At 36.9% G+C, this 14376-nt stretch overlaps 2 protein-coding genes and 1 pseudogene across 2 annotated transcripts; all 3 read left to right on the top strand.

Annotated features, from left to right (window-relative positions):
• Window positions 1-1099: 1099 nt before the first annotated feature.
• LOC132186631 (caffeic acid 3-O-methyltransferase 1-like) lies at window positions 1100-4847 on the top strand (annotated as a pseudogene).
• A 782-nt stretch (window positions 4848-5629) lies between these two features.
• Window positions 5630-7360, top strand: LOC132186630 (uncharacterized). The gene is made up of 4 exons (XM_059600616.1): window positions 5630-6076; window positions 6158-6398; window positions 6609-7031; window positions 7173-7360. The coding sequence occupies exons 1-4, from the start codon at window positions 5630-5632 to the stop codon at window positions 7358-7360; spliced, it is 1299 nt and encodes a 432-aa protein (XP_059456599.1).
• A 2562-nt stretch (window positions 7361-9922) lies between these two features.
• LOC132186629 (uncharacterized) lies at window positions 9923-11240 on the top strand. The gene is made up of 5 exons (XM_059600615.1): window positions 9923-10039; window positions 10218-10448; window positions 10549-10641; window positions 10738-10839; window positions 10944-11240. Exons 1-5 carry the CDS (start codon window positions 9923-9925, stop codon window positions 11238-11240), a joined length of 840 nt encoding a protein of 279 aa, XP_059456598.1.
• The last annotated feature ends 3136 nt before the right edge of the window (window positions 11241-14376 follow it).

Genomic DNA, 14376 nt, shown 5'->3' with positions numbered 1-14376 from the left:
ATCTATCGTTTCTTGTCCAAACACTTTAAATAAAAATGCTTATGAAAAGTTGAAATAAGAATTGCGACTTCAAATTAGCTGCAGTTGATATATATATATATATATACACATAGCTTATAGATATAGTATTATGTAGGCATGACACATCAGTCTAATGAAATGATAACAAAGCCATCAATTTAGAGATTAACCTGAAATGAGTGATTCATGCTGCTTGACTGCCAACCTCTTTCATGCCCAAGTCAAGCAAATGGTCTCTTCATGCGCCACTTGTTAAAATTGGATGAGATAAGAGTTGAGTATTTAAAATTACTTGTCAACATCGTAGAAGAAAAAAAAAAAAAAAATCTTTGACAAATCTCTCATATAACAAAGTGCCTATTAAAGTAGTTTGAAATTTCAAACTACTTTAACAAGCACTTTGTAAATCATTGTCGACACCTCTTAAGGGTGTTGGTTTACTGTTCAACAGACACCCTTATTATAGGGGTGTCGGTTCCACTAAATGAGACGCCTTGGAGTGTCGTTTTCTTACAAGGCGTCACTAAATCTGAAAGTTTTTGTAGTGAAATTAACCAAACGCCCGCAATAAGGAATGCATCCATATAAGTGGAAATCTTATTATGAATTGTTTTTTAAAAAATGCTATACATACTTTAAAGTGTTCACTCCCACGTACTCACTTCCTAAAATAGTACGTCACTGAAAATCACTATTAAATGAAATAACAAACAAAAGTATATATAGTATTTATCTTTAAAAAAAAAATTATAGTTTTTTCATGAAAAATACAAGGAAAGAGAGAAAAACAGAAAGGGAGCATTAAAAGTGGGGAGAAGTGAGGGACATAGTAAACAAAAATTTTCAAAAGTTTTTAGTTATTACGTTATTATGATAACTATACAAAATTAATTTCTTTATAAAGATAAATGTTGACGTAAGTCATTTTATTTGGTTAAAAATTGATCAACGAAAACTAGTACTACCTGAGAATTTTCTTAATTACTTGTAGAGATTATTAATAAAAAAATTATTTAAGCAAATGAAACTAGAAAAAAAAAATTACATCTAAAAAGTCGTTTGATTTGAATTCACTACCTTACTTGTTAAGAAAATGCTTGAGTCCTATGATGGTTTTGAGAACCTCAAGCAGATCGTTGACGTTGGTAGTGGAAATATCGGAGTGGCCCTTAGCTTAATCATTTCCAAATACCCCAAAATTAAGGGCATTAATTTCGACATGCCTCATGTTATACAACATGCCCCGCCCTATCCTGGTATGTTTTCTGTTCATCAAGTACGTTTTTTTAAAATAATATTGTTTAAGATATTGTGTTGTTTCTCCCAACGGTAATTTTTGAATTCGATAAATTTCCTTATCAGACTTTGGGATTAAAATGATAAAAAAATCATTGGATATGCAATGAATCCAATCTTTTCCCACTTCAGTTGTTTTAAGTGCAGTTCGCCACATCTCTATTGTTCTGATATCTGCAACCTTCATATTCTCAATGCCCATGTATGATGCCCAAAAAAAAAAAAAAAATTGTTTCTAAGTTAAAGTAGATGATCTCTGCAACCTTCATAATGTTAATTTTCATGTGCCCTGTCAAGCTACCAACAAACAATGTTTTTATGTTAAAGTAGATAGGAAGAAAGAGTGAGAGGGAGAGAAAGATGCCACAAAAAAACTTTCCAAAGTTCAAAGTAGATGGTCTTTGTAACCTTCATATTATCAATTCTCATGTACCATGTCATGCCACAAAAATAAAAAAATAAAAAAAATAAAATTCTAAGTTATTACAAAGATGGCTAAAATCTTGTGGAGACTAATACTATGGAGATTGATTATCTAGATCCAGTTCATCAAATTTTACTATACATGAATTTCTAATGAATGGTTGTACTTTTGGGAGTCTAGACAGCTATTTGCGATTGTTTAACAGAATCTGTAGCTTAAAGGGGGTGTTAATTTATCTTCCAGGTGTAAAACATGAGGCTGGAGATATGTTCGAAAGTTTTCCAAAAGGAGATGCCACAATTTTGAAGGTGAATTTTCAATTTTGTATCTTTTTGGCATTGTTCCTTACTTTTATTGTTGACTTAATTAAGGCTTATTTTTCTCTTTCGCTTAGAAACATTTAGCAAATAAATTTGTAGCACGGAAAAAGATTGTTTGACTGCCCATCTATTGATGTTGTAATGGCATTACTACAAGAATGCAATAATGACGACGTTTTTTAAGTGCTATCAACAATTTCTGTAAACTTTGTTGAGACTACACTTTTCAATATTGGTGATTGGCCCATAATTTGAGAAAATTGTTTCACTTTGTCTCTCACCATCCAAATTGGATCTTAAATACTGGAAATGAAAAAATGATTGAAATCCCCGTTAACAGATTGGAAGGCATTGTTATAAAATTGGTGTTTGCATCTCTTACGGGTTTACCAGAATACTTTGGCAAGATCATTTATTGTTAGTAGGGCTACCATGCGATTGGCAGGAACCAAAATATCTCCTAAATACAATGTCTCCAGGATGTTTTCTCCTATCCTTGAGCTTGAAGAATGACTAATAACTACGTCACTTCTTTTGTTACCCACATTTGAAGCTCAGAAAGATACAGATGAGATATAAGAAACTTGGTTAATTTTTGCAAGCCGTTTAATCTTTTTTATTTTTTATTTTTCTACATATGTGATGTTTATACTAAAGAAAAAAAAAAAAAAAAAAAAAAAAAAACTCTGCCTGTTTATCTCGAGGGTGGCATTCATGGGATTTGTTGTTTTGACATGATGGTATTTGCACTACAAAAAAATAGGCATTTTCTGACGTGGCTACAGTATCATATTTTTTGCCACGTCAGCAATTTTCTGACATTTAAAATTTAAAACGTCAGAAAATTTTTTCCTGACGCGTGAATAGTAGCACGTCAGAATTTTCTGACGTGTCTCGACAGACACGTCAGAAAATTCTGACGTATAAAATATTTGAACGTCAAGAAAATATTTCAGATTTTAAAAGATAAACATTTATATAATTGCTGACGTGGTGAGACCTACCACGTCAGAATTTTTCTGACGTGTGGATTTCTGACGTGCTACAGTGCCACGTCAGAATTTTGCTGACGTGGTAGTTTGCCACGTCAGCAAAATTACATATATATAGCTATATATATTTATATAGATAATTATTTATTATTTTTTTTAGTAGATTCCTGACGTGCCATGTGTGGCACGTCAAAAATTCCTGACGTGCGACACCTGGCACGTCAGAAAATCACCTCAAGTAGCCCAACAAAACTCAAAAAATAGGCGGGATTTTAAACTTTTTTTCCCTCTTTTTATTTCCACCCTCAACTTTTTCCCTTTTCATTTATTTTCCCCACACATGTGCATTCTCTCTCCTGCATGTCTGAATCTCCCTGCTTCTGTGCAGTGTGCACCGACTGCACGGCACCTCCAAAGGAAGAAGAAAAACAGAAGGTGAGAAGGGAAAAAATTGAGAAGCGTGCAGCAGATCGAAGTAGAAGAAGAAGAAAAAGAAAAGGAGAAGAGAAGAAGAAAAAGAAAAGGAGAAGAGAAGAAGAAGAAGAAGAAAAAAAAAACAAAATGGAGAAGAGAAGAAGAAGAAGAAGAAGAAGAGGAGAAGATCGATAAGAAGATTTTTTGGGTTTGTCAGATTGATTTTTTGATGGTTGGTTTTAATTTTTTGAAGATTTTTTCGGTTTGAGTTTTTGAAAATATTTTCAAAAACTCAAACCAGAACTGCACCATGGAGATCGAAAAGAAGAGGGAGATGGTGAGAAAATGGAGAAAAGGGAGAGCTCATGGAGAAAAGAAGAGAGCTACAGAGAGAGAAAAAAGAAGAGAAAAGAAGAGAGGGAGTGGCCATGGCAGATCCATGGCAGATCTGCACTGCCGTGCAGAGAAATTCCAAAAAAATAATAATAATAATTTAATTGAAAATTAATTTTAATTAAAAAAAAAATCCAGAAAAAATTTAAAAAAAGAAAAATTAATTTTTTATTTAATTTATCAATTTTCTGACGTGTTGGACAGTGGAACGTCAGAAAATTCTGACGGTTTACCCACTGGCACGTCAGGAAAAAAATTTTCCTGACACCTATGCTTCTGACAATCGACGCACGTCAAAAGCGCCATGTCAGAAAAAATTTCTGACGTGTCAGACACCCCAACACGTCAGAAAACTCTAGTCAGAAAAAAATTGTTTTTTTGTAGTGTTGGTTTGCTATAATGGGGGAATGTGTGATAAAGGGATATACTTATTCATCTTTCTCATTTTTGTAACATTCGAGCCTAATTTAGAGGGTGTGCAAATTGGAAGTTCGGTGGAGACGTTGCCACAAAGTTGATACTCTACGGTAGTAAAGTATAATTTACCTTTGATTTTTAACATTCTTTTAATGCTTCTCATCATTATATGCTCTGTCAATAATACACTGTGCTTAAGAAAGGTGATAAATTTATTTTTCAGAATTCAAATACTAACCATGAGATTATTTATCTTTGATAGTGGATACTCAATGATTGGAGCGACGATGACTGCGTGAAGATATTGAATAATTGCTACAGCGCTGTTCCATACGATGGAAAGGTTTTTGTATGGTGCAAGTTCTTCCAATTTTTCCAGAGATTACCACTTATGCAAAGGTTAAATCCCTACTTGATATGCATATGATGATTAAAAAACCGGGAGGAAGGAAGCGGCAGCAACATGAATTATTTCGATTGGTATATGCAGCTGGATTTAATTGCATTGGTTTCAGATGTGATGTCTATAATACCTGGAGTATGGAGTTGAATAAGAATGATATGATATGATATGATGACATCCATATGGTAGTAAGGCGGTGTAGGGAATATACCTTTGTAGGAGCTTACACACACAGATATATATATATGTGTGTGTGTGTGTGTGTGTGTGTGTGTGTTTATATTTGTATATAATGTAAAAATTGTTATTGACAATTCTGGTTTGATCTTTGATTAGTCAACTTCGCATGAGGTGTACTAATAATTTTGCTTAGGTTATTAACATTATATTAATTTGTGTAATTTAAAAAAAAAAACAAAATAAAACACATTAATGGGTCAAATCTAATTTAAGAGAATGCATAATGGGTCAAATCTAATTTTAATAATATGCATGTGATCCATTAAATTTTCTTATTCTCTTCCATCGACCGATGGTGGAAGAGAGTAGTGTATTTTCCTTGAACGATATAAAAGTAACTTTAATGGTTGAGGCTAGTGTATTTTCATTCCACAGCTATTCATTTTTTTATTTTCAATTTATTACTTTTCTTTAGGATCCCCATAACACATGTAGTTAAATTAATTAGTGGGCAATAATTTTGCTATGATTATTCCAAAACTAACCTCGACTTACTTAATGTACGTAGTAATGCTATGGACAAGAGTTGGATGACGAAGTTTAGGGGTACGAAGGAATACAGAGACGGGTGTAGATCATTTGTAGACTTCACAGTTAGGAATTGTAGAACTCCAGATGGACTTATTGTGTGCCACTATAAGATGTGTCGAAACAATAGGAAACACCCGCTAGGGTTGGTATACGAGCACTTGGCAAGGGGGAAAGGAATATGGCCACAATACCAAAATCTATTTATCACAGCGAGAGGCCTATAAGAGCTCCAGTTGAAGGCGCTCATTTGAACTGTTCAACCGCAGATGCGGGTGAAAGCGGAGAACAGGGTAGAAATACGCATAGCCTGTTGCGTGATTTATTTGACATGCACGAAGTCAGGAAAGACAATTGTGAGCATCAGGTCGAGGTACAAGGTGAGGAAGAACACATTGTGCATGATGAAGTGGATGAATGTGACGTACAAAAGTACGAGTACTTACTTAAAAATGCAGACAAGCCGCTTCATGAGAAGACGAAACACAAAAAACTGAGTGCTACTGTACATTTGTATAACTTGAAGTATGTGGGTGGAGTTAGTAATATGATATTCTTGTCTTTCCTAAATTTCATGAATCAGTTGCTTCCTGTAGATGATGGGGCTTTGCCAATTGATACATATGAGGCGAAAAGGTTTCTAAGGGACATGGGACTCGGGTATGAGAAGATACCGGAATGTAGTAATAACTGTATGTTGTTCTGGAAGGGCAATAAGGATTTAGATTTATGTGTTAAATGTGGAGAATCTAAATGGAATGATGAAATCCATTTAGACGAGGATGGGCAGCCCATAACATCGAGTAAGCGACGTCTAGTGAAGGTGTTGCAGTGGTTTCTAATCATACCACAATTACAGAGGCTGTTTATGTCGCAGCATACCGTGCCTCATATGAGATGGCATGCAAACGGCCGCACAAAAGATTGTGTATTAAGGCATCCGGTCGATGGTAAAGCATGGAAGTCGTTTGATAATTTATATATGAATTTTTCTGCGGACAGCAAGAATGTAAAACTTCGCCTCACCTTAGATGGGTTTAATCCTTTTGGGAACATGACCACATCCCGTAGTATTTGGCCTGCAATGCTAGTACCATACAACCTGCCTCTTTGGATGTGCATGAAACAAACTTCTTTTATATTATCCTTGATTATTTTAGGTTCAAGTTCACCTGGAATGGATATAGATGTTTACCTGCAACCTTTAATTGAAGAATTACATAAATTATGGAATATAGGAGTACAAACATTTGATATCTCACTGAAAAAGAATTTTATGCTCAGAGCACAGTTGATGTGGACAATTAATGACTTCCCCGCATACGAAAACTTGTCCGGGTGGCCTACTGGGGGTGGAAAGGCATACCCTTGCTGTATGCATGCAACAAAGTTTAGACGGTTAGAACACGAAAATAAATTTCGCTTTATGGGGCATAGGCGATACTTGCCCATGGATCATGCGTGGAGGTGGAACAAAAGAACTTTTGACGGTAACCAAGAACTAGAATGTGCCCCCAATATGCCAGGTGCAGATGAAATTCTAAAACAGTTAGAAGAGATGGTATTTGGGGATGAGAGCGCCGGTAAGTCGAAGCCCACTGATAAATCAAAGAGGAAGATGACTCATAATGATAATATAGTGTGGAAGAAGAAAAGTATTTTCTTTAGGTTGCCGTACTGGAAAGATAATTTATTACGGCACAATCTTGATATTATGCATATAGAGAAAAATGTGATGGACAACATAATAGGCACACTACTGGGCATCAAAGGGAAAACGAAGGACAACCTTGAAGCGCGTAAAGACTTGCAAGAAATGGGTTTGAGACCTAAACTTCATCTGTTCACGAAAGATGAGATAATCTATATGCCCCCAGCTTACCACACGATGTCCAATGAAGATAAAAACTAGTTTCCTGAAAGTTCTTCAAAATGTAAGGGTGCCCGACAGATATGCCTCGAACATTTTTAGGTGTGTACGACTTAAAGACTGATCGATTTAAAGAATGAAGAGCCATGACAATCACGTACTCATGCAACAGCTTCTCCCTATTGCATTGCGTGCCATGTCACTGCTAGATAAAGTGGTTAGACCTCTTGTTGAAATGTCTGCAATCTTCAGAGGCATTTGTTCGATGGCATTGACTGCAGAGGATATGAACCGTATTGAGGGTGACGTCTGTATTACTGTGTGCAAGATGGAGCAGGTATTCCCACCCGTGTTTTTCAAGAGCATGGTTCATCTTGTCATGCATCTTGTCCGTGAATGCTACCTCGGTGGACTTGTACAGTATAGGTGGATGTATCCGGCGGAGAGGTAAAGTTAATTCAACGCAAGACTTACATTTTTTCGCCCTTCATTTATTTAAAAACAACAACTAAATTCAATGATTGACTGATTTGATATGTAAGAGCCTTGGGGGTTTCAAATCTAATGTGCGAGATAAAGCGGCTCTTGATGGCTGCATTGCGGAGGGCTATATTGCAACTGAGTTGGTGACGTTTTGCTCTCATTATTTAGATAATGTACCGACATTTCACAATAGGCTGTAAATAAACCCGGATGGGTCTAAAGGGGCGGGGACACGAGTCGATCTCGACAAACGTACATTGACTCAGATCCACCGTATATTATGTTTAACTCGGACGAGTTTCTCAAATTACGGATGTGAGTGGGTTTATAGCATAGAATGTTCATTTGTCTTACACCCTTAGTTGTGTGTTACAATTTCCATATTTAATTTGAAATTGTAGGATGCACATAGATACGCTTAGGGAACCTAGAACTAGGGGACGACTGATGGACGATCAGTTGGAAACCTAACATGTTGAGCAATTTTACCATTGGTACCGTGACTACGTAAGACTAATGTCATGTCTACCTACTAACTTTCATGTATTTGCATCTTATTTCTATTCCCTAAACACACTAACTATATGACTTTCATTGTATTTTACTTGCAGGTCGATCGTTCAGACAATCGATGCAGGAATGAAATGGGTCACAAACTAGTAAAGTATTGTAGAGGGCCGATGATCTCAGCAGTCCAATATAATAGATATGTTATCAATGGCAAGTTGTTTCGCACTCGTGAACATGATGTGGGGAAGAGGTCGTAGAACAGTGGTGTTTGCGTGCCGACAGTTGACGGCCAAATATACTTCGGGAAGCTAACCCAAATACTTGAGGTGGAGTATTACGATAGGACGAAGTATGTTTTGTTTAAGTGTGATTGGGCAGACAACACATTGGACAGGGGATACAAGGTGGACGAGTATGGCTTAACGTTTGTCAACTTCAAAAACTTTGTCCATACGGGAGAGTTGATTACTAATGAGCCATATGTGCTAACTTCCCAAGTGGAACAAGTTTTTTACGTCGAAGATGAAAGGAACCCAGATTGGGCATGCGCTGTAAGGACAAAACCTAGAAACGTATACGACGTTGGTCAGGGTCAAGGGCCTCATGATGATCGTATCAACTACCACGAGAGTGAGCCACTAAAATTAAACATAAATCTTGATGATCCGCATGATGACATCGAATACGTTCGACCAGATTTACCACCGATCGAGGCGTATGTGATCATATTATATTTGAATATTGTGTACATGTAAAGCTTTGTTATCTATTTATATATTGATTGTCATTCATTGGTTTGATGGCGTATATTTAAACATTGATTGCACATTTGATAGATTGTACAGATAACTAATCTCTCGCTCGTTTATTTGCAAGGTAGTATGAGTACTCGAGGGAGGACGACAAGAGGACGAAGGACACTGTCTTCTATGCGATAGAGTACAGGTGGACGTGGGTCGAGACCGCACGACCTTGATGACAGTAAGGCGCATGACGTTGCTATGCTACTGAGGCAGTAGTCAGGGTATCGACCGATACTTCCAGAGCATGTGGAAAGGCATACACCTGCGTGAGACGATTATGTCTTCGACATTCCCAGCTCTTCAATTGATCTAGGCCCAAATTTCGGAGACCCATCCCGTCTTAGCCAGTTCTGGTATCGATATGAGCCTACTCCTCGTGACTCAGACGAATCCCTACGTATGCCATCCCCGCCACCCACATTGACCCAGCTGGATATATTGCCGCACGGCTATTTTGATCGGCCACAACACAGCAGCGCATACATGGATGATAGTGATATGCAGGCCGATGACGACATGGAGGATGAGACAGATAACCGAGTGGACAGCCAGCTCGCTGGACTTGCTGGGTAAGTGTTGGGTGTCAGAGAGGTTCGGACGATAGGTATGTATTCTAGTCAATGTTGAAATTATATGTATTTGTTTATGGATATTATTCTATATATAAGCATTCACTTCCAATTAATGTCGGTACTAATCATTTTTTTGTGTGTTAAACATCAATGCAGATTCACAGAATAAAATTGAAGTGTTGTATATAAATGAGTCACGCAAGGTGTGGGACATCCCCTTCGGGAAAAGGATCATGATGGAGTATAATGGATTGTGGCAGCTAATAGGACAAAGCGGGTCAAAATTTAGAGGGGTGATGGGCAAGACTGTTAGGAGCGGGGCTTTCCTTAGGATATCCAAGGACTGGTTGAAGGTACCCGACAACACGAAGGAAGATTTATGGAGCTCATTGATCTTATGGGAAATGTTACGATATTTTTAATTTACAATCATATGTATATAGCAGCTATTTTACTTATTTTGTGAAATGATTAGTTGATGGGGAAAGTATAATGTAGGGTTCATAATTTCTCAATTTCAAACTTATGCAGACGCAGTTCTATATCCTGCCTAGCTTGGACATTGCGGCGATCAAGAAGGATGCATTTTGTGACATGGGCGACAAGCTGAGGCGTTGGAGACATGACTTGAGAAAGAAACTCCTTATTCAGCGCGGTGACACGCCTGCGACAGTGAAGCAGAGGACGTGCCAGCTCCTTGTAGGGTACAACCGCGCAGATGTGGATACATTGTTGGAGAAATGGTGCGATCCAACGTATCAAGTAGGTCACTAAGTTAATGTCAATTGTGTAGTTTTAGTAATTATATATATTCTTAAGATGGCTCACATATTAATAACGTATATATGTTGTGTACGCGTAGGACTATGCTCAGCATATGAGAGAAATACGAGCCAGGAATAAGACACCACATTGCACCGGCTCGAAGAGTTTGGCAAGGTTATGCAATGAGGAGGTATGTTTGTCATTTACCATTTATATAAATATCTATGTCATTATTAATTTAATATACATACTAACATATGTTTGTGTTGTGGGTTTTTAATTCCAGCTAATTACTACGGGCAAGGGTCTTACGCGAGCGCAAGCTTACATCAAAACCCACCGAAAGAAAGACGGTACCTACCTAAATCGGGAGGTCGAAGAGAGAGTTGTATGTTGTTTACACCATTTATCTTTTTATTTGTATTTGCGTATAGAAAACTCATTTATGATTAACACATAAATAATAATGATTGGATGTAATGTAACATAAAGGTGAGGATGGAGGAGCTATTGGAAAACGATCCTGCAGAGTTGATAGACGCTCATCATGGGACTATTCGGTGGGCACCGAACGATGCATACGCCCAGGCGCACAACTCTAAGCCTAAATATGCTGGTCATGTTCGGGGGGTTAGTAAGAATATTCTCCCTGCGCACGGCTACATCCACTCTTGTTATAAACCATCCTCACAGAACCCCAAAAGCTCGAATGTCCCGCAAATGATTGAAAGAGCATTCGAAGTTGAAAGAAAGCAACACAGGATACATATGGCTGCACATTTGACCTAGCAGAGGGCTGAGATTACTGCGGAGGTGACCCAGTAGGTTACCGCAGAGGTGACCTAGCAGGTTACCACACAGATGGCTGCGCAGATGGCTACACAAATTGCTCAGCAGATGGCGGCGTGTGAGGCCCAAGTTCGTGTGCACGTTGAGGGCTCGAGGCATGTCTCCGAGCTGGAGGTGACCAATAATGTTAGAGCTCCACACGACTTAGACTCCCCAGTCCATGTGATTGTAAGGTCCTCGGTAGCTAGCCGATTGGGTAAAACTATATTAGTTTTTGTTTCTCTTTAAGTAATACGATCAACTTCTGAAATGATTATCATTTTAACAGTTAGTAAATTTGTTTGGTAATCACACTTTGTTCGTATGTTTTTGGAACACATGCATGTGTATAACACATTTACACTGTAATGTGTAGATGACATAAGGCTAGAAGCTGATGACGGCAATTAAAACGAAAACCCACAACGGACCCCGAGTGGACAAAAGTCTCGCTTATCAAGACATTGTATCATTGGTTCAGCAAGCCCGTACGTATACATATGACTTATTTCAAACAAGTTATTATTAAATATTCATAAATAGCGTATATGCTTAACTCAAAATACTTGAAAATTAGGAATACAAATTAATATGTGTTGTGATTGTGGAAATGCTGGATACGAGTAGATCATATATATGCTTCGTAATTTCAGATCATTTTCACATTTTGAATGGATTATCATTGAAACTATGTATATGCCCTGAAGTGTGTGTTGGCAGTGTAGAAATAACGTTGAAGTTGTTTATCATCCGTTTATACACGTCACTAAACCTACATATTGTTGAGTATGACTTTCGTATACTTTGACGTTGCTAATCGCTTAGGACTTGATGATTCCTGATTGATTGTTCGAGTGTTTGTTTGCTGACTGATTGTTGTTTAATCATTTGCAGTGAGTGCAGAGAAGTCGACCCGTCGTGATGGTGTTCACGAGATTTTTTGTTGGGGTGTTTGTATGTAATGTATTCACGATTCACTTAAGTTGTATGTTTAGGGTTTTGTTAATGTATATATATATAGTTGGAATTACTTGTTTATTAACAATGTTGACATTACATACAAATGGATATATATGTTGTGGACAATGTTCGGATACGACTTGAGAAATGGATGTATGTTAATAGTAATTGCTGTTGAGAAATTGATGTATGTTGAGAAATACATCCAAATGGATGTATCGGATATCTGTTTGTTGAGAAATGTATGTTGATGTTATCAGGTGTACAAATAAATATATTTCAGAGAAATTTATTATAAATATATATATATTTATTTATTTATTTATTTCCTGCACGAAATAGTAACGTGTCAAAACTGACACGTTACTAATATTTAGCAACATGTCAGTTTTGACACGTTACTAATAGTTTAGTACTATTAGTAACGTGTCCGTATTGACACGTTACTAAATAGTAAATTGTCAATACTGACACATTACTAAAACTATTAGTAACGTGTCAGTACTAACACGTTACTAAATAGTAACGTGTCAATATTGACACGTTACTAAACTGGATTAACAACACCCAATTTCTTAACACGCCAGACACGTTACTAAACACACGTTACTAAATGTTAGTAACGCGCCAACCCTATTGACCCGTTACTAAACTACTGTAATTAAGTAACCCATTTTTTTGTAGTGAGAAGCTCTTTTGCCTAATTACTTAGATAAAGCCAACTAATGCAGCTTCTGATGGTAATATTGTAAGTAATATCAATATGCAGCTTCTGAAGGATTCCTTTAGTTTTTCCAATGAAACTTGTGTTACGCCTAAATATTTCTATTAGATTTGCATTATAATTTGTAATCAAATTTTATTTCCATGTTTTTACGTTATTTTAATTTAATAAGTGCTGATTTTTATTGTATCGTTATCATAATAATTATATGATAGTTATATCCTAAACCCTAAACCCTAAACAAATAATAATAATGAAGAAAGGGAGTCATAAAAGTGGGGAGAGATCGAAGTGACGAAGAAAGTGAGTAAAATAGTTAAAAGAAAAACAAATTAACTGATTCATCTTTGTTAACCGATTCATCAAGATTTAAAATGTTTAACTAATTCATCTTTGTTACCTAAAAACAAATTAACTGATCTTTTTTATATTGCATAAAAAAAAAAGATTTTTTAAATAAGCCAAGATCGTATAGGCGCTAGAAGGCAAATTAGCAAAAGCAAGAGCAAATTCAGGGTAGTGCATCGTCTTGTTCAGCTGAACAACAAAAATCAATGGCAACCAGAAGCCCCGCACAATTCCAACCAAAACAAGAAGAAGATGAAAATGAAATTTTCTCCCATGTGCTCCCATGTCCATGCAGGCAGCCATCGAGCTCGGCATTTTCGACATCTTGGCCAATGCGGGCCCTGGTGCCGAGCTCTCCGCTGCGGAGATCACGGCCAGATGCCCACCAAGAACCCCGACGCACCCTACATGCTGGAACGCATCCGCGGCCTACTGGTGTACCACTGCGTGCTTGGTTGCTCTGTGATTGTGGATGTTATAATTGGGGTTGTAAGGCGGCACCTACATTGTACAGGTTCCATATCCTCTTTGGCCAAAGATATTACAGATGCTGACGACATTAATTGTTTATTCTACAGTAAAACCGTAAATCATAAGCAGTAATCACAGTTCCCTTATGTGTTTCACAAAATAAAATTTACAAACCTTTTTTAGCTTCCCAGTGTAGAATTCGTCTTCATTAATGTCTCCTTCCCCAAAAAAATTTTTCTTCCTGTTCATCTTATTATCTAAACCTAACAATATATACCTAACATGGGAGAGAATAGTCAAGCTCAGAAAAGAAAAATATAATCAAGCTTGCCAAAAATAAATTATTCTCATATCATTTAATAAACTGCAAGTGCTTTAAATAGACTATAATAAAACTAAAATGTCGAATAAATATTTAGATTCATATCACAAGGTTCATACGATGATAACCTAATCCCCTTTCATCATTAAGCAGTCTAACAAATAAGAGGCTAGAAATTACAACAACGTATTGTTATGTCCATAGCATGTAAATGTACATAGAGCCCATTCGGTATATTATGTAGATTATCCAAACTGTAAGAATAAGAATAA

Source organism: Corylus avellana, chromosome ca7, assembly GCF_901000735.1.
Source record: "Corylus avellana chromosome ca7, CavTom2PMs-1.0".
Classification (NCBI taxonomy): domain Eukaryota; kingdom Viridiplantae; phylum Streptophyta; class Magnoliopsida; order Fagales; family Betulaceae; genus Corylus; species Corylus avellana.
This window is presented reverse-complemented; position numbering and strand designations above follow the sequence as displayed.